This window comes from Microtus oregoni, unplaced genomic scaffold, assembly GCF_018167655.1.
Source record: "Microtus oregoni isolate MIOR12 unplaced genomic scaffold, Mior012 000023F_ref0000262, whole genome shotgun sequence".
Lineage (NCBI taxonomy): Eukaryota > Metazoa > Chordata > Mammalia > Rodentia > Cricetidae > Microtus > Microtus oregoni.
The window spans coordinates 29,005,524-29,023,727 of NW_024543082.1; the positions used below are offsets into that span (position 1 = coordinate 29,005,524).

The 18,204-nt window shown below is 34.5% G+C and overlaps 3 protein-coding genes across 3 annotated transcripts; 2 read left to right on the forward strand and 1 right to left on the reverse strand.

The window, feature by feature from the left end:
* Nucleotides 1-1,308: 1,308 nt before the first annotated feature.
* On the forward strand, nucleotides 1,309-2,256 carry LOC121461875 (olfactory receptor 4C15-like). The gene has a single exon (XM_041673208.1). The coding sequence runs from the start codon at nucleotides 1,321-1,323 to the stop codon at nucleotides 2,254-2,256; it is 936 nt and encodes a 311-aa protein (XP_041529142.1). The 5' UTR covers nucleotides 1,309-1,320.
* A 13,066-nt stretch (nucleotides 2,257-15,322) lies between these two features.
* Nucleotides 15,323-16,258, forward strand: LOC121461876 (olfactory receptor 4C15-like). Its single transcript, XM_041673209.1, has one exon. It carries the CDS (start codon nucleotides 15,323-15,325, stop codon nucleotides 16,256-16,258), a length of 936 nt encoding a protein of 311 aa, XP_041529143.1.
* A 1,184-nt stretch (nucleotides 16,259-17,442) lies between these two features.
* LOC121461996 (ATP synthase subunit e, mitochondrial) lies at nucleotides 17,443-17,738 on the reverse strand. The gene has a single exon (XM_041673394.1). It carries the CDS (start codon nucleotides 17,713-17,715, stop codon nucleotides 17,500-17,502), a length of 216 nt encoding a protein of 71 aa, XP_041529328.1. The 5' UTR covers nucleotides 17,716-17,738; the 3' UTR covers nucleotides 17,443-17,499.
* Nucleotides 17,739-18,204: the final 466 nt, after the last annotated feature.

The following is an 18,204-nucleotide window of genomic DNA, read 5'->3' on the forward strand; positions in this document are numbered from 1 at the left end:
AAACTACATAATAATTGAAGTCTTCTTGGTATTAATGCTTGTTATAGTATCATGTGATTATAATTTGTAATAGTCTTATTTATGTACCAAAATATCATGCACGTCTAAGATCTTTATTTAATAATTTGAACAGCATCACATTCTAATGTAAAATTTCATTTTCTTTTTAGAATGAAATCTGAAGATTGTATTAATAATGCAAGAATTTAAACAAACTTATGGCTTGGAGTTATTTTCTAGTATTTTTAAAGTATTACCTGAATAAAATATATCATTTTAGTTGGTATAATTCTTCAAATGTTATTTTAAAGCATTTTTATTTTAATTTATTTAGTTTTATATCAACGTGTGTGTAGATGCTTTTTGAAACAATACTGGCTCAATATTTACAGCTTCCTTTTGATACTCTGCATAATATCCTGGTAATAGTAACAGATTTGGCTGGATATAGTGGCACAAGATTGGAGGTGGAGGAGAGAAGTTTGGAATTTTCAAGTTTTCCTAGGATATATGGTGAATGTCACTTCAGCCTGGACTATATCAGAACTGGTCAATCCTTTATGAAAATGAAGAACTATTTGCTTTTTCCTTCATTGAACCAACCCTTATGTCTGGTAGTTTTGCCCATTTATAGTGCCTATTATAAGTAAAACTATTTTCTTACCTATTTTACAGCAAAAGAGTACTAATTTTCTATTTAGGATTTGTGTGCTTGTGTGTGTGTTTGTATCTGTGTTGAGAAGGGAATAAACAAATATACATCATGTAGGACCAACATTTTACTCATTCTCAGCACCTTGTAATTACTATAATTTTAGATTAACACTAATAATAAACAATAGAACATTCCAAGAAATCAGACATATCGATTCAGTTGATGCTTTACTGTGTATGGAATGGAACAGGACTGAGTAGCGTCCATCGAGTAACAGACTGAAGCACATGCTGATGACAGGTATGGTTTATAAATTGTTTTTGCTAATAGATAGCTCTAGCTTCAAAAGATATGTTAATATTTTACTGAAAAATACACTAGAAGTTGATAAAACCTGACCTTTAAAAGATACACTATTTCTGTCTTTAAGCAAATGTAATTGTTTTCATTCAATATTAAAAATGTGGCTGTTTAAAGATATTGCATAATTTGCCTTAATTTCAATTCTACATGATACACAAATCAAGATATTTTAATATTCTATGGTAATAAGTCAATTATTATATTTTGACTGTTGATGGAAATATTAAAAATTATATGAAGCATTTTTCACTAATGTTTGCAGATTTACTTGAACACATTTTGCTTCCATCTTCTTGAGAATCATGCAAAACCAGAGCTTTATTAATGAATTCATACTCCTGGGGCTATCTCAGAACACAAAAGTTGAGAAAATACTGTTTGTTGTGTTTTTGCTAGTCTACTTTGCAACTATTGGTGGCAACGTGATAACAGCGGCAGCAATTATCCACAGCCCTGCACTGCTGGGCGCACCCATGTACTTTTTCTTGGTATTTCTGTCATTACTAGATGCCTGCACTTCTACTGTTGTAACACCCATGATGATCGTAGGCTTCTTCTATGAAAGGAAGACCATCTCCTTTGAAGGCTGCATGGCACAACTATTTGCTATACACTTCTTTACTGCTGTAGAGGTGATTATCCTGTCGGTTATGGCTTATGACCGTTATGTGGCCATTTGCAAGCCCTTGCACTACTCTTCCATCATGAACCGAAGGCTCTGTGTTCTTTTGGTTGGGGTAGCATGGATTGGGGGGTTCTTGCATTCTATCATACAAATTGTTTTCACCTTGAAGTTACCCTTTTGTGGACCTAATATCATTGATCATTACATGTGTGACTTATTCCCATTACTGAAGCTTGCTTGCACTGATACACACATTTTTGTTATTATAGTATTTGCCAATAGTGGTTCTATCTGCATCATTATCTTCTCCTTATTACTTGTCTCCTATGGTGTTATCTTGTTTTCTCTGAGAGCCCACAGTTCTGAAGGACGACGTAAAGCTCTCTCCACCTGTGGATCCCATATTATAGTTGTTGTTTTGTTCTTTGTCCCATGTATATTAGTATATGCACGACCTTCATCACCGTTCTCCTTTGAGAAAAACACACTTATATTTGCCAATGTCCTGACACCATTGCTCAATCCAATGGTTTACACATTCAGGAATAAAGAAATGAAGAATTCCATCAGCAAAATTTGGAAAACACTGATAGTAGTTTCTGATAAATACTAAAAAACATTTTTATGGTGCTGGACAGAAGAATTTGCCAGTGTGAGCATTTGGTGTGCTGCCAAGAAAACCTGAGCTCAGCCCCACCACCCAGGTGAGAAGTCAGGCATGGTAGCATATCTTTAATCAGTGTTGAAGTGCAGATTCCAGTCATCCGGTTGGTAGACAGCTATTTTATCTGAAGAATAGCAAGTTCAAGGTTTAGTCTAGATTTTGACAAGGAGATAGGGTAGAGAGCAGAAGATGTACATATACAACGCCCTTTTTCATCTCTACATTCATGTGCATAGGCACAAACACCATCCCCAAAACATGTATAAACACATATGTACGTGTGTACATCTACTTCCATGAACAACGAGGCAAAAATAGTCACATATACGACAGTTAATGTAAATAAAAAGTAGCCAGTATTTATTCACACAATCATCTCATTATTCACTCAGAGAGAAAGACATTATATTGTTTGGTAGAAAGTACATCAATACTGAGGGTAAGAAATCTCTTTCCTAGATTATATATTCACTTTAAATTGGCCACTTAGTGTTGCTTCATGAATATTAAACCAGTTCAAGTTCATATTCTTATTTATCTAAAAAATAGTTTAAAAAATTTAACAATTACAATGTTTGTCATTACCACTATATTTTGTGTAAAGAAAAAATGATTATAAAGTAAAATAAATGTGTCCCTAAAATTAGGAAAGAAACACACAAAACTTTTCCAAGAGGAAATGGGTTCTGAGTGATGCTATAAGACCACACAACCTTGAGAGTGGGATTAAATCAGAGCCCTAAATCTAGGTCTTCCAGCATCATTTGACTCTATTTTAAGTTGGGTACCTTCATGTTTCATAGAAAAAATGAGTAAGTTTTTCTTTTGTATGATATACCTATCCCCAGCCAATAATTTCAATGACCAGATTTCATATAAAAATACCCATAAGGCATCTTGTCTTCTAGGTCAAACAATGGCAGGTATTGGGCATCACTTTCTAGCAGGACCAAGAAAGAAGTGATAGAATCCAGAGGATCTTGACATTTAATTACCATTAAAAAGAATAAAAAACTAAAAAGAGTAATAAGTTAAAAAGAGTAATAAATTTCAATTTATTTAGTGATTTAGAGATTCTTTGTGTGTGTGTGTGTGTGTGTGTGTGTGTGTGTGTGTGTATGAAATTGATTGCATTCAAATAGCTATCAAAAGAGATAAATAAAGTTAAGATATATTATGTCACTTCATGGTTGTGGGTTTACAAAGTTAAGATGTCAAGCAGAATGTGCAGGAATTTAATTTAATTACACATTTTCCCTTTATAACCAAGTGCGATGACTTTATGGGCATAATAACTAAATGCTCTTACTGTGTTTATGTCTCCTTATTTTTAATTACTAGAGCCGCAGTGCATGGTCCTACAAAGGATGTGTGAGACTGTATTGTTTTTCCATTTGAATACAAAGGAATGATATAAAAACACAAAACTGGAAACCATAACATGTAAATAAACACCACAAAGATTTTTTTTAAGGCTAAAAGCCCCAACAAAGCATTATGAGATGAAAAGCCTCCAAAAATACCTTTGAGTTCATTTGTGTTGGACTTATATTTCTGGTCAAGGGATCTGCACTCAAGTACCCTTTGCATACCAGTGACACTCCATTGGAGAACAATGATAAAATTTTTTGTGTGTGAACAGTTACCAATTTGGGATACTGTATACATAAAGGTAACTTGTCTAGTGTCCAGTAAATAAATTCCCATTTGTGCATATGAAAGGAACTGCTCTTAAATCCATATGTATTGTGGGAATTTATTCTGCCAATAGCATTGAGTATTGCCCTTCAAGCATGGTCTTGGGGCTATATGAGGACTGAAAAGCCTGAGAGGAATGTATGTTAACTCTTGTGCTCTTGCTTGGCTTGACATGGCTGGAGGCTTAAGGGGGGGTGGGGGGTAAAGATTTAGCATGATATTGGCAGCGGCTTCAGCATTACTCTATATATGTGACTTTGTCCTCTTATTACACCTCTTAATAAATTGCTTTTTTATAACTCTGTGAGTTCATGCATCATCTGGCACCCAATGTGAGGCTCAAACCCAGGACCCTGAGTTTGAATGTCTCATGCTATACTGACTGAGCAAGATGTCCTTCTTATGCTGTGAATATGTAACTCTCTCATCCGTTGATGAATTAAAGCTGTTTCAGCCAATGGCCAGGCAGAAGAAAGCCAGGCAGGAAATCAAAACAAGGATACAGAGAGAAAAAAGGTGGATTTAGGGAGACACCATGTAGTCAATGAAGGAGTAATATGCCAGATCATCTCTGGTAAGCCACAGCCATGTAGCAATGCACAGATTAGTAGAAATCAGTTAATTTAATTGTGAGAGCTAGTCATTAACGTGCCTAAGCCATAGGCCAAACAATTACAATTAATATTGAGCCTTTGAGTTGTTAACTTATAAGCAGCTATGGGGCTGGCAGGTGGAAAGAAACCTGTCTAGTGGAACTAAGCAAGATGGAGAAAAGTTTTCATTCACACATATGTATATAGTAGAAAAACAAATTGAACTAGTTGATGATAAGATGATCCAGAAGATTGGAGAGCAGAGAGGATACAGTTATGGGTTGACAATACTATCATAATATATTGTTATATGTTTATTTCTGCCCTGGATTAAGGTATTTTATTTGTACAGCTCATTTAAAAATGTAATCTATATTTAAGAAATATAACTTAATAGAGAGTCATTTATAATAGTCAAGATTATAGTCATATTAGTTAGGTTTTATAGATATATAGAGATATACTTCAGTTTTAGGTATTCTTCAAACATTTCAGAACCCTCCAGAATATAACATTTAAAGTGTTTTAAGAACTTAGGACTTTGTTTTGACAATAAGACACATCTGCTCCTCACAACACCAAGCTACATCAAGAGAATGATGGACATTTAAGAGACTCCTTATGGAGCTGGTTAGCCATTTGGGCAAGAAACTGTTCTTGCCTTGACTGCTTCATGGTATACTGTAAAATCTGGTCATGCAGAACCCACAGTAAAATGACTACTGAACTTGTCTAAAGGTGAGGTGATCCTTTGAGGTTCCTGCTTCATGAAAGAGCCCATGAGACATTCTGAAGGATACAGAAAAATGTGATGGACAAACTGCCAGTATTGGTGGGACTGATTTTGAAATTTCCTGCTTCATGGAAAAGTGTACTGGATACTATGGGCCTGTGGACTGAGGATGGATGCCACAACGGTACAGAAGAACTTTGGGTGACTGTCCAGGTAGCAAGATGTCTCTGTTAATTCTAGAATTTTGGAAGTTGCTTGCAATGCACTTCCTCTTATTACTTAGGTAATATTATATCCTTCTGGAGTCTCTGATGGAGTTGAAGAATAGATAGTTATAGTTTTCCATAGTTATGATAAAAGATAAAGTAAATAAAAATGTTGTTACTGTAATTCTTGCTTGATACCTGTTTTGTTATATGTCGTTTTATTATGTTAAAGTTAAAACCTTCTTTTCTATTTAAACAGAAAAGGGGAGGTGATGTGGGAGTCCCCTCTGTGTGCCGTGATTACCATTAATGAATAAAGAAACTGCCTTGGCCTGTTGATAGGGCAAAACTTATGTAGGAAGGTATAATTGGACTGAATGCTAGGAGAAAGGAGGGCAGAATCAGTAGACGCCATGGAACTGGTACCAGAGATAGATGTGCTGAAATTTTGCTGGTAGGCCACGTCCTTGTGGTGATATACAGACTAATGGAGATGGTTTAAAATAATTTGTAAGAGTTAGCCAATAAGAAGTTAGAGCTAATGGGCCAAGCAGTGATTTAATTAATACCGTTTCTGTGTGGTTATTTCAATTCTAGTGGCTGGGATAAATAAGCATCTCCTTTGTCCAACATAAAATACTTCCTTTTTTTTCTTTATATTAGTTTAACTTCTTTATCAAAAATCAGTCATTCACTGATTGACTTTCTAGTCTTCAATTTGATTCCATTGGTCAACCTGTCTGTTTTTATGCCAATGTCACACTCTTTTTATTAATGTAACTCTATAATAGAACTTTAATGTCAGGGATAGTGATGCCCCCAGAAATTCATTTTTGTAAAAGATTGTTTTGGCTATTCTTAGTTATTAGATTTTCATATGAAGTTAAGTATTGTTCTCTAGAGGTTTGTAAAGAATTGTGTTCAGATTTGATGCTGATTGCATTGAATTTGCTTTTTGTAGGAATCTCACATTTTTTATGTTGATCCTATCTATCCAAGAGCATGGGAGATTTTTCCATTTTCTGATATCTTTTTCCATTTCTTTCTTCAAAGTCTTAAAGTTCTTGTCAAATAGGGATTTCACTTTTTTGCTTAGTGTTACACCAAGATATTTTATGTTATTTGTGGCTACTGTGAAAGGTGATGTTTCTCTGATTTCTTTCTCAGCTTTTCATTTGTATTAGGGGGGCTACTGATTTTTTTTTGAGTTGATCTTGTATCCTTTCACATTACTGAAGGTGTTTGTCAGCTGTAGGTCTTCCCTGGCAGAGATTTTGGTGTCATTAATGTATGCTATTATATAATCTGCAAATAGCGAATGTTTGACTTCTTCCATCGCAATTTGAATCCTCTTGATCTTTTGTTGTCTTATTGATCTAGCTAGAACTTCAAGAACTACATTGAATAGATATGGAGAGAGTGTATAGCCTTGCCTTGTTCCTGACTTTAGTGAAATAGTGAAATAGATTTGCGTTTCTCTTTATTTAACTTGATGTTGACTTATATTGCTTTTATTATGTTTAGATATTTTTCTTGTATCCCAGATCCTTCTAACACTTTTATCATAATGGATATTCAGTTTTGACAAAGCAATTTTCAGCGTCCAATGAGATTATATTTTTTTTCAGTCATGTCCACAACTACCTGTGCTTTCTGTTATTTTTTTCCTGGTCAGTATGCTAGCTCTGTCAAGTAGGTTGAATTAGCAATTCTTTTCAGGCATCCTCCAAATTACAAAAAAAAAAAAAAAAGAGCAAAACAACATCCTGACTTTTCCTTAGGTTAGTGACAGCCTGTCTGGAAGGTTATGTGGCCACTTCTGATACTGACTATGGCTTTACAACCTGGCTGCCATACCATATAGAAAAATGGGCCTACAGGGAACTAAGAATTAGTTTCACAGATTCATGATGTCTTAGGGAAACCTTAACAAGTCTCTTTCCCCTAAAGGGAAAATTTCTGAGGTCCCAGATCTCAGGTCATTTTTTTCAACAGCAGATTGAACACCTTACTGACAAAGTTAAATTCTGTGCCCCAAGTTGTGGTGTAGATCCATGAACAGACACACAGTCAACATTATTTGGCTAGTTCCAAAGTAAATAGGACTCACTGAGGTCCAGAAATTTTTGTAGCAGTTCTATGAGGAAAACTTGTAATCACCAACCATCACTGAGATCTTCCTTTCCTTCTCAGACAGTGGTATGATGTCATACGAGCAGCAGGAGTGAAGATTCAACAATTTCACTCCAATTCCTCTGGGAGGCCTCAGTATTAACTGTGTCATCAGGATGGCGTTCTTCTGCTGCACACACCAGACCAGATGTTTTGGCAGCCACTGAGGGTCATTCTCCTATGAAAAATTGCAAACATATCCTCAACGCTATATTAAAACAGGGTCAGGTTCTTTTTGCAATCCTTGCAAGAGTCTTTGCATTTGCTTTAGCAAAGGTAACTCTGATGCAATCATGCCAAAATCTATCCATGGCAAATTGCTCACAGAAGTTCACATTCATGTAATTTAGGATAAAAGGAGCATGGTTTAAGGCACTATGTGGAGATTGAGGGCAAAATTTCCCCATTTTTATCTTTTGAAGTTGTGTTTTCAAGGAGCTGCAGACATGCTTCATAACTCCTTGTTCTTGAGAATTATAAGGAATACCTGTTTTATATTTAATATCTCATTGGGAACAAAATTGTTGAAATGCTTTGCTAATATATTTGATTCATTATTTGTCTTTATAGTTTTAGGAATTTCCATATATGAAAAACACTTTAAACAATGAGTTATTACAAGCTTAGTGGCTTTTCCAGTCTGTGTGATGGTCATTAAGAAACCTGAGTATCTATTAACTGGCACATGCACGTATCCTAATTTTCCAAATTCAAAATATGAGTAAGATCCATTTCGCATAAGTGATTAGGAAGTAGGCCTTGAGGATTTACTCCCAGATGAGGTATAGGTAAATATTGTGAGCATTTATCACAATGCTTAAAAATCTGATAAGAAATTTTTCTTGTTCATCCAAATTGTTTTCTTAAACTTTTACTGTTTTGATGATGTAAAGCATGTGATCACTGAGAAAACTTAACCTGTATAAAGATTCTACAATTATATATTCTTTCCCTTACTCCCCCTTCCTCTTCCTTTCTTCATTTAGGCCTCATATCCATTCCATCCCATCTCTCCATATTTATATATTCTCTATATTCTAAATGACCTTACTTTCCCAATAGTCTCTTACTCTATCACTCTGTGCCTAACTATTGTGGTTATACAGATTTAGCATGCCTATTGAAAGATTAAAGCTAACATTCCCTTACAAGAGAATATGGACCACATTGGTCTTTTTGGATCTGGATTACTTCACTCAGGATGATTTTTGCTCATTTCATCCATTTACATATTCAATACAGTTCCCATCAAAATACTCATAATTTTTTCAGAGGAACTGAAAAAAAACTGTTATGCTTCTTATAACAAATACTCTAGATAACAAAACCAATAAAAGTGTGGATTGAGGTATCAGCATACAGATTTCAAATTATTCTACACAGATATAATAATAAATTTATAGTACTGGCATGAAAACAAGACATATAGATAACTGGATAGATTTGAATATCTACATACAAACTTATTATATTACAACTAACTGATGTTTGTCATAAGCCAACAATTGAAGAAAATATAGTGCCTTCAACAAATGATGTTGGTATAATATAATAGTCATATGGAAAAAATGAATCTAGAATTCTTGACTAAATTTTTCAGAAAACTTCAATCCAACTGGATCAATAGCTTCAACATATGACCTTATACCTTAAAGACAATAGAGGAGAAAATATAGAGCATAGATTTGACCAGTCTCTTAGTTTGTTTGTATCACACTTAAAGCTATTTTTTGCCTATTTGAGAAAAAGAAGTGAATGATTCTTTTCTAGTCAATGATCATTGTATTTGGCCTAATTTTAACACATTTTTATTTTTTATGAAGATTCAATACGTACATACATGTATACAATTAAACACGATCTTTTCTATATTTATTCCTCTCTTCAAATTTCTCCAATATCAACTGTCACATGCCCTACCTAACATGACAAGTCTCTTCCCTTTTGAAAATCAGATAAATTCATATGCACACATTGTCCTTTTGCACACGTATATGGTGCCAGCTACTAGGTCATGGGTAATCTACTAGTGGCCAGATTCTCAGCAAAGAATATTTTTTTCATCTCCTAGGAACTTCAAGGGTGCATACTTTCTCAATATGATAGGGTCCTGGAAATGATCTCTACATTTAGACCTGGAATTTATTTTTTGTAATAACCACAGTAATGGCTACATCAAGCCTAGGAGAAATTCCAGTGCACTTCTTCCTATTCCCTGGCTAATACATTTCCCCCTTTTTCTCCCATATGGTTCTGTGAGCATTGGCAATGGTGTAGGAGAAGTATAATTATCCAATGCAAGACTGATCACTTACTACCTCACCCTTACACCCTTGAGTTTGATGTAATTTCAGATGAACATAAGATAGAACAGAAGATCCAATCATATCATTCATATGGATTCACTTGATTCTGCTTTACTGCTTTACTCTGCATTCAGTAGTCAAGATTGTGAAGAAAACTTGAATATAGTTGTATAATCTAAATACGAGATTTTATTTATATTTAACTTAATTTTCAACTACTATGACTTTACTATTACAAGGTTCAATTCAAATGGACCTTGTGTCAGGTCAATTATCTTCTAATCGATTTGAAATTATATCCTTTGTAATAAATAGTAAAACTTCAGTCTGCTATACACTTCCGTGAATGCTTTAAAACAAACTTTGGAAATTGTTATATTGAAAATAAAATGACACTGTTTTGCTTAACACAAATCAACATCTAAATTATAACATGAAAAGGAAGCTATGATGTACTTAATTTTTAGGTAAATGTAGGCCTTTATTTTCCTTGGAACCTCCTATTGTACTCGGTGCTCTCTCCAGGAAGCCTTTGTGAGGCAACAACAATGCCCTCTAGACTACAATAATACATATTGCTATTAGAACCTATAGCTGTTAAATCTGAGATTATATATTTTTGGAAACATTTGATAACCAAAAGGTTCTAGAACCAAGAACAGATCTGAAAATTTTTAAGTAGCTTTTAATATTCTGCCCCATTTTCTTTTTTCTTTTCTTTTTTATTGCTTCGGTTGTGTTTTTTAAATTTCTTAATAACATAATTACACTATTTTCCTCTTCCATTTACTTTCTCCAACATATTCTGTGTTGCCTCCCGCTAATCCTCCCATGTGCTTCCACCTAATGTCTCTCATGTTTGACTGAAACATTTTCTAGTGTTTAACTGTAATACGCTTATTCCTAGAGAATGGAGACTTATGCTATAAGAAGTTGTTTGATAGACATAGTACAGACATTACTATCATTAACAAACATCTCTGTGGACACCAAGGCATGACTAATTTGAAATTCGGCCTTAGGACAGTTTATCTCTGATTTAAGATCATATCATGAAGCCCTACTCCTCCTGGAAAAGCTATTGATAGTTGGAGTTATACACCAAGTTCATAGTATTTTCTTCCCATATGTACCCTTGGGTAAGGTGCCCCACGGTCTAGGAAACAAGCTCCAACCATGCTCACAGAAGCCTCCCTTATCAAACTCAGTGGTCAATAATAAGCATAAATATCAAAGGGAAATGATGATAATGAGAAGAGGCTGGCATGAAAGGGAAGTGAAGGAGGAAATATTGGTGGCCAATGTGATCATATTTCTTTGGGTAAGTATGTAGAACTGTGAAAAATAAGTAAGTATAAAGCACAAGAATTCTTTGAAATTACAAAGGTTTTCTAATATTTTATGTTTCACATGTATTTACACATAACATAATTATACTTTACTGTCTATAAAAGTACTAAAATATACTTAACTGAGCAGTCTTTAATAGTATTTAACAAAACAATGAACATTTTCCTTAAAGATATATTTTTTCTGACACAAGACCTTTTGCTTAGTTTATGCACAGAAACATTGAATTCCATTCATTGTAGACAATCTACTCTTTTCTGAATATGATGGTATATGAAATTATTATCAAATAAAACTCTCTCCAAATTACAAAAACTATACTAATAGTAGATATACTTATAAATATTATAAGCATGGATACAGGTAGAAAGTTTTACAAAATTGCATCATTGACTATCAAGGGACCTGACTATTTACAAACCCTGGGAGAACTAAAAATTAGTGTCACAGACTCATGGCATACAAGGGAAATCTCTTTAAATGTCAGTTGCAGTGAGAGAAAGATATTTAGAATCTGAGTTTATGATTACTTTTTTAGCAACCATGGTGAATACACCACACCAGACGCAGAGATAACATCCTCCACCCCCACTGCCAGAGCTGATTTCCTTCAGTCCCTTAGATGTGGAAAGAAGAAATGGAAACAAACAGAAAATCATGGCTAAAAATGAATGACAAGAAGGCTATCTTCAATTTTTTCACAGACGTACTTAGGGAAGCAAAGTAAGCATATCATGTACTTTAATAAAAACATAATTTTTGATAAAATGATTTATTTTTAGGTATTGTCTGCAGCCTACTGTGTTCAACAAAATTAAACATCTTTCACTTCACAACCATCTATTCTTGTGAGAGTTCTATAAAGCTTGGTCTCATATTATTTCTCTTTTTAGATATTTTATTACCACATTCGGTGTTTTTTTAAGTGACTGAAATGTTACATGAAGAAATCAAAGAACAGCACTTCATGATCAATAATTATTAAAGTGCTCACAGTGCTAAAATAACTATTGTTATAGTGCAAACTTTTTCCATCCTTGCCTCCTAGAAAGTTCCTTCCATTAATTTATTTTTAGTTTTCAGTTTTTCTAGGAATAATAAAATAAAATGGAAGTCATAATATATGTCTGGAGGACCTGGTGCGGACCCATGCAGTCCTTGTGTATCATGCTTCAGACTCTGAGTTCATATGATCTTTGTTCATGTGGATTTAAAGGTTTCTTTTTCCTCTCGTCCTTACATTCTTTCTGCTTCCTTTTTCATGTAGTTCCCTTAGCTTCGAAGGGATGGATTTGATGGAGGCATCCAATTAGGGCAGAATCTTCCAAGGTCTCCTACTCCCTGCTTCATGTGTGTCTGTGGATCACTGTATTTGTTCCCATCTGCTGTAAGAAGAATCTTCTCTTCTGATAGCTGAATAAGGTACTATTTATATACTATGAGTAGCAAAATTTACATTTAAAAATTCACTTAACTAGTGTTGCAAGGGGGATCTTCTTGTTCATCCCAGCCACCCAGCTAACTTAACCCCAAAATAACCACACAGAAACTGTATTCATTAAATCACTGATTGGCCCATTAGCTCTGGCTTCTTATTGGCTAACCCTTACATATTAATTTAACCCATTTCTATTAATCTGTGTATTGCCATGAGGCTGTGGCTTACCGGGTAAAATTCCCAGGGTCTGTCTCTGGCAGCTCCATGGCTTCTCCCTGACTCCACCCTTCTTACTCCCAGCATTCATTTCCATCTTCCCTGCCTATGTCCTATTAACAGGCCAAGGCAATTTTTTCATTCATTAACCAAGAAAAGCAACACACAGACAGATGGACCTCCCACACCAGACTAGTATTATTTAGATTTACCCTAGGTCTCTGCACTAGATAGTCACTGGTTCCTGGCCACCTAAGCAATATTGGAAATGGGTTCCATCTCATGCAGTGGGCTTTAAGTCAAATCTTTTATTGGTTGATTTCTCCCACAAGCTTTGTGCCGCCATTGTGCTAGCATATCTGGTAAGCAGCCACCATTGTAGATAAAATGTTTGAGGCTGACTTGTTCTTTGTTTCCCTAAGCAGTGTCAGCATGGGTTTTATCTCACGGAATGGGGTTCAAGTCAAATCAGTTGTTGGTTGGTGTCTTCCACAAGCTTTGTGCCGCCACTGCTGTAACATATCTTGCAGGCAGCACACTATTTTAGAAAAAGGTTTTGTGGTCTATTGTTTACATTTCCCTTTTTACAGCTTGCAGAGTATGTTTTCATACAAAAGATACTGAAACATAGGGGTGAAAATTCTAAGTAGGCACCAGCTCAGTATCTCCATATCTAATGAATTATGTAGCTATTGAAAGTAAAATTTTCTCTTCTATTTTAATTATCGTCATTACGATTGCCACAGTTTTTATTTTCAATATAACAGCATCATTTTTACTCACAAATTTTTAAGAAAATATTGTAATGTCTGTATGTATATTTATATGTATGCATGTAAAAACCAAGCAATATTCACACACTAAAATATTATTTCTAAGAAAATTGAGTTGTATAGACAAGAGAGAGAACAAATGGCCTTTAAAATTGTAAGAGGGAAAATAAACTCAAGATCTGGAATATTCCCTTAATTTCTATGGAGGAGCTTACCATGAAGCAGATATGTTTTCAAGATAATGAATTATACCTAGAACGTTTAGGGCATTTGACTATCAGCAACATTTTCACATTTTTAATTTGACTTCTTTTACAATGTCTTGGAGATGAACAGTTAAGTCCTTTATTAAAAGGTTTCATAAGTTCATACAGATTTCCAACCATTTGTATTATTAGATACTTTTAAAACAGACTAATACTACATGAGTAAGTAATATAGAATTATATCTCAAGACTCTAAAATTAATTCAATGCATGTTTTCTTTTTTCAGTTATGTGATATCACCAAGTTTCATACATGATGTATTGGTCCATCACCTTCTGAACCTTCACTGTTAACTGTTGCCTTTCTCAAGATACCACATTCACATAGGACCAAATAAGAAGATGCTTTTGTGTTAATTGGGAGAAGGAGAACAGAAAGAACAGCTGTGAGTGCTGCTATACCTAAGATAAACAATCTCACAGTCTTAAAGTTGATTCCATGGAGATTTCATGGATCTTGGAACATATGTCTGTTAATATCCCAGATTAATCATTCCTGATTTGTTTGGTCTTTTACTTCAATTAGAAAATCAGACAAATGAAATAGTAACAATGCCATATACTATTGACCAGGAGATTGAGACCAGGACATGAGAAATTCTTTTGGTTTTTCTCTTGCATTTACTGATAATAAGATTATTTTTATGTTTTGGTTACACTTTAAAGTGAAATAAAAGTGAAAAATTAATTATATATACATATATATATATATATCATATATATTACTAGACATTTCCTGCAAAATTTTCTTTTGTAAAGAATAACTTATATGAGATATCTGAATATTTCTTAGGTTTAAACAAATTTAAAAGGTAGCCAGGATTTTGTGTACACCTAAGTATACATTTGTCTCTTCTATTGGTATATAAGGAAATTCTCTGACAAGTATTATGGGCTACTCAGCACTGGTTTTTTGTTCACATCGAGTTTATAAATGTTATAAAATGTCCTTTAATATTACTTCCAAGAGCTGATAATTCTGTTACATTATACTTGTTCTCTCACACAAGTGGATGAATTAATAGCCAAAATTTAAAACATGGTTTCTCTAAAAGTTCCATAATTCTGTTTTCCACAAAGTATGTTATATATCTATATCTACCAATTTTCTAATATTTTATTTTTACAGTAATAGAACTAATCAAGATAATTTGCATAAGAATATACTATATGTTGATATAAATATTGTAAACATATAAGAAACATTTTTAACAATTGGTAATTTGTGTGACAAAAGTTTATTTTTGCTGTCTTCTTGATAATCATGCAAAACCAGAGTTTTGTCACTGAGTTCATAATCTTGGGACTTTCTCAGAACCCAAAAGTTGAAAAAATACTGTTTGTTGTATTTTTGTTGGTTTACCTTGCAACTGTTGGGGGCAACATGATAATTGTGGTGACCATCATTTACAGCCCTACACTACTGGGATGTCCTATGTACTTCTTCTTGGCATTTCTGTCCTTCCTGGATGCCTGTGTTTCTTCTACTGTTACACCTAAGATGATTGTAGACTTTTTATGTGAAAAGAAAACTATCTCTTTTGAATGTTGCATGACACAATTATTTTCAGTCCATTTCTTCTCTGGGGCAGAAATGATTGTGCTAGCAGCCATGGCCTATGACCGTTATGTGGCCATTTGCAAGCCCTTGCACTACTCTTCCATCCTTACCCGGAGACTCTGTAGTATTTTGGTGGCAATATCATGGGCAGGGGGCTTCTTGCATTCTATCGTACAAATTACATTCACATTGCAGCTGCCTTTATGCGGACCCAATGTCATTGATCATTACATGTGTGACTTGTTTCCATTGCTGAAGCTTGCCTGCACTGACACACATATATTTGCTCTTTTGGTGTTTGCCAACAGTGGGGCTATCTGCATCATAATTTTTTCCTTATTAATTGTCTCCTATGGCGTCATCTTGTTCTCTCTGAGAGCCCACAGTTCTGAAGGTCGACGTAAAGCCCTTTCCACTTGTGGAGCCCATGTTACTGTTGTGGTTTTGTTTCTTGTTCCATGCATATTAATATATGCTCGGAATACATCTGCATTCTCTTTTGAGAAAAACACACTTATATTTGTCAATGTCCTAACACCATTGCTAAATCCTATGGTTTACACGTTTAGGAATAAGGAAATGATAAATGCCATCAGAAAAATGTGGAAGAGATTGAAAGTGATATTTGTTAAATTTTAATCTTACTTTCACACTGTTTGGGAGAAGAATCAATGACTAAGGAAATTTCTATATCAACATGAGGATAAGAGTTTCCAGAACTGATGTCAAAATCTGAGCATGGAAGTACATTTCATTCTAGTGTTGGTAAATAGGAGATTTATAGATCCCAGAGTTTTATTTTGCTGCAGATATATTCAAGAAAGAGTAAATTGAAGTTTCAGTAGAGACTTTATCCTTAAGAAAATAAGGTAAAATGCAATAAATGCTCATAGTCAGTCCCTTATTTTGGTTCTTCATGAATTTTCACAGATACAAACACCATTCACCCTGCGTGTATACTACATGTATACCATACATACACATATACACATGTACACACACACCAATATAACAAATAAAAATACACTGTTAATGTAAAGAATAAAGAATTATTGGGCAAATAAAATATTAACTTTTATAAAGAAATAACATCATTTGACACAGAAGACAACAAGAGTGGAAATGTGAATATGTTTCTAGGTTCATATTTTTTTTCTGGATTGGCTACTCGTCATTGTTAAATAAAAATAAAGGTAGTTCAATTTTATTCTCTCATTTACTTAATTACACATTTGAAATTTTTTGACTATTTGACTGCTTTCTATTAATGCTATGCTTCACTTAAAATTTTGGTTGACAAAATAAATGTGTATTTGGACATGAAAAATATATAAACTATTCCAAGAGAAAACAGGTTTCTAAGTGACATATTGGGACTTCAGAACCTAGAAATGCAGAGAGAGAAGTGGGGAGGGGGAGAGGAGGAGAGAGAAAGAGAGAGAGAGCCAGAAGCTAATCTCAATGTATCACTATTTTTTAAGGTGGGTCCATTCATGTTTGGAGGAAAACACCAGTTACTTTTTCGACCAATAAAATGCTTGAGATCAGCTGTAATTTCTCTTGAATGATGCAACTATCTGATTCCAGTGAGTTCTTGGACCCTGATTAAATAAATAACCGATAATGCCCCACAAGCACTTCTTACTGTACTCGAATGCTCGTGGGACATTACTGTCCTAGCCACAGCTTTGCAATAACAGTGACATAGTGAATATGAAAATAGAAGCCAGAGCAAACAGATTTAAAATTAGTTTCCAAAATGTCAGTTTATTTCAATTGATTACATGATTTAAATATTCTTATCTTTTTTTTTTTTTTTTTCTCATGACAAAGCTTTTATTCATTCTCAGCGACTTAAGAAAGGCAAGCTCACTGGCGCTTCACTTGAGTATGCTGTCATCTTGAGCTTCTGCCCGTTCTCTTTCAATCCGTTTCAGCTCATCTAGTCTCTTCTTCTCCTCCGCAGCCACCCTCCTCTCCTCCTCTGCCCGGGGCTTTAGGTAACTATAGCGCTTGGCACCGTAGGCCATGCCGAGGACCAGGGCTGAGTATCGGCCGAGCTTGATGAGCGGAGAGACCTGAACTGGGGGCACCATCTTGTCCGTGACCTTCGCGCCGGAAGCTTCAAATATTCTTATCTTTGAGTGCACAGATGATAACATTTTTAAACTTATGAATAAAGGTTATTAAAATTGAGTTGGGTGGTGGTGGCATACTTCTTTAATCCCAGCACTCAGGAGGCAGTGGCAGGCAGATCTCTGTGATTTCAGGGCAAACCCAGTGTACAAGAGCTAGTTCCAGGACAGACTTCAAAAAATAGATTGTTAAAATTTAGAGACTTTTATGTCTTTTCATGTTTAAGTTTTCTTACATTCATACTGTCAAGAGAAATTTGCAGAAAATTAACTTACTGTTAAATACCTTCTGTTCAGAATCAGCAGCAGTAGCAAGTAACTGAATTTTATGGTAAAAAAAAATGCTATTTGGTGCATCAGTTAATGATTAAAGAAACCACAGAGGAAGTTTCAAAATATGTTGATATCACATTAAGCAACAGAGACATTAGTTTTAGGATTAGTTTTAGG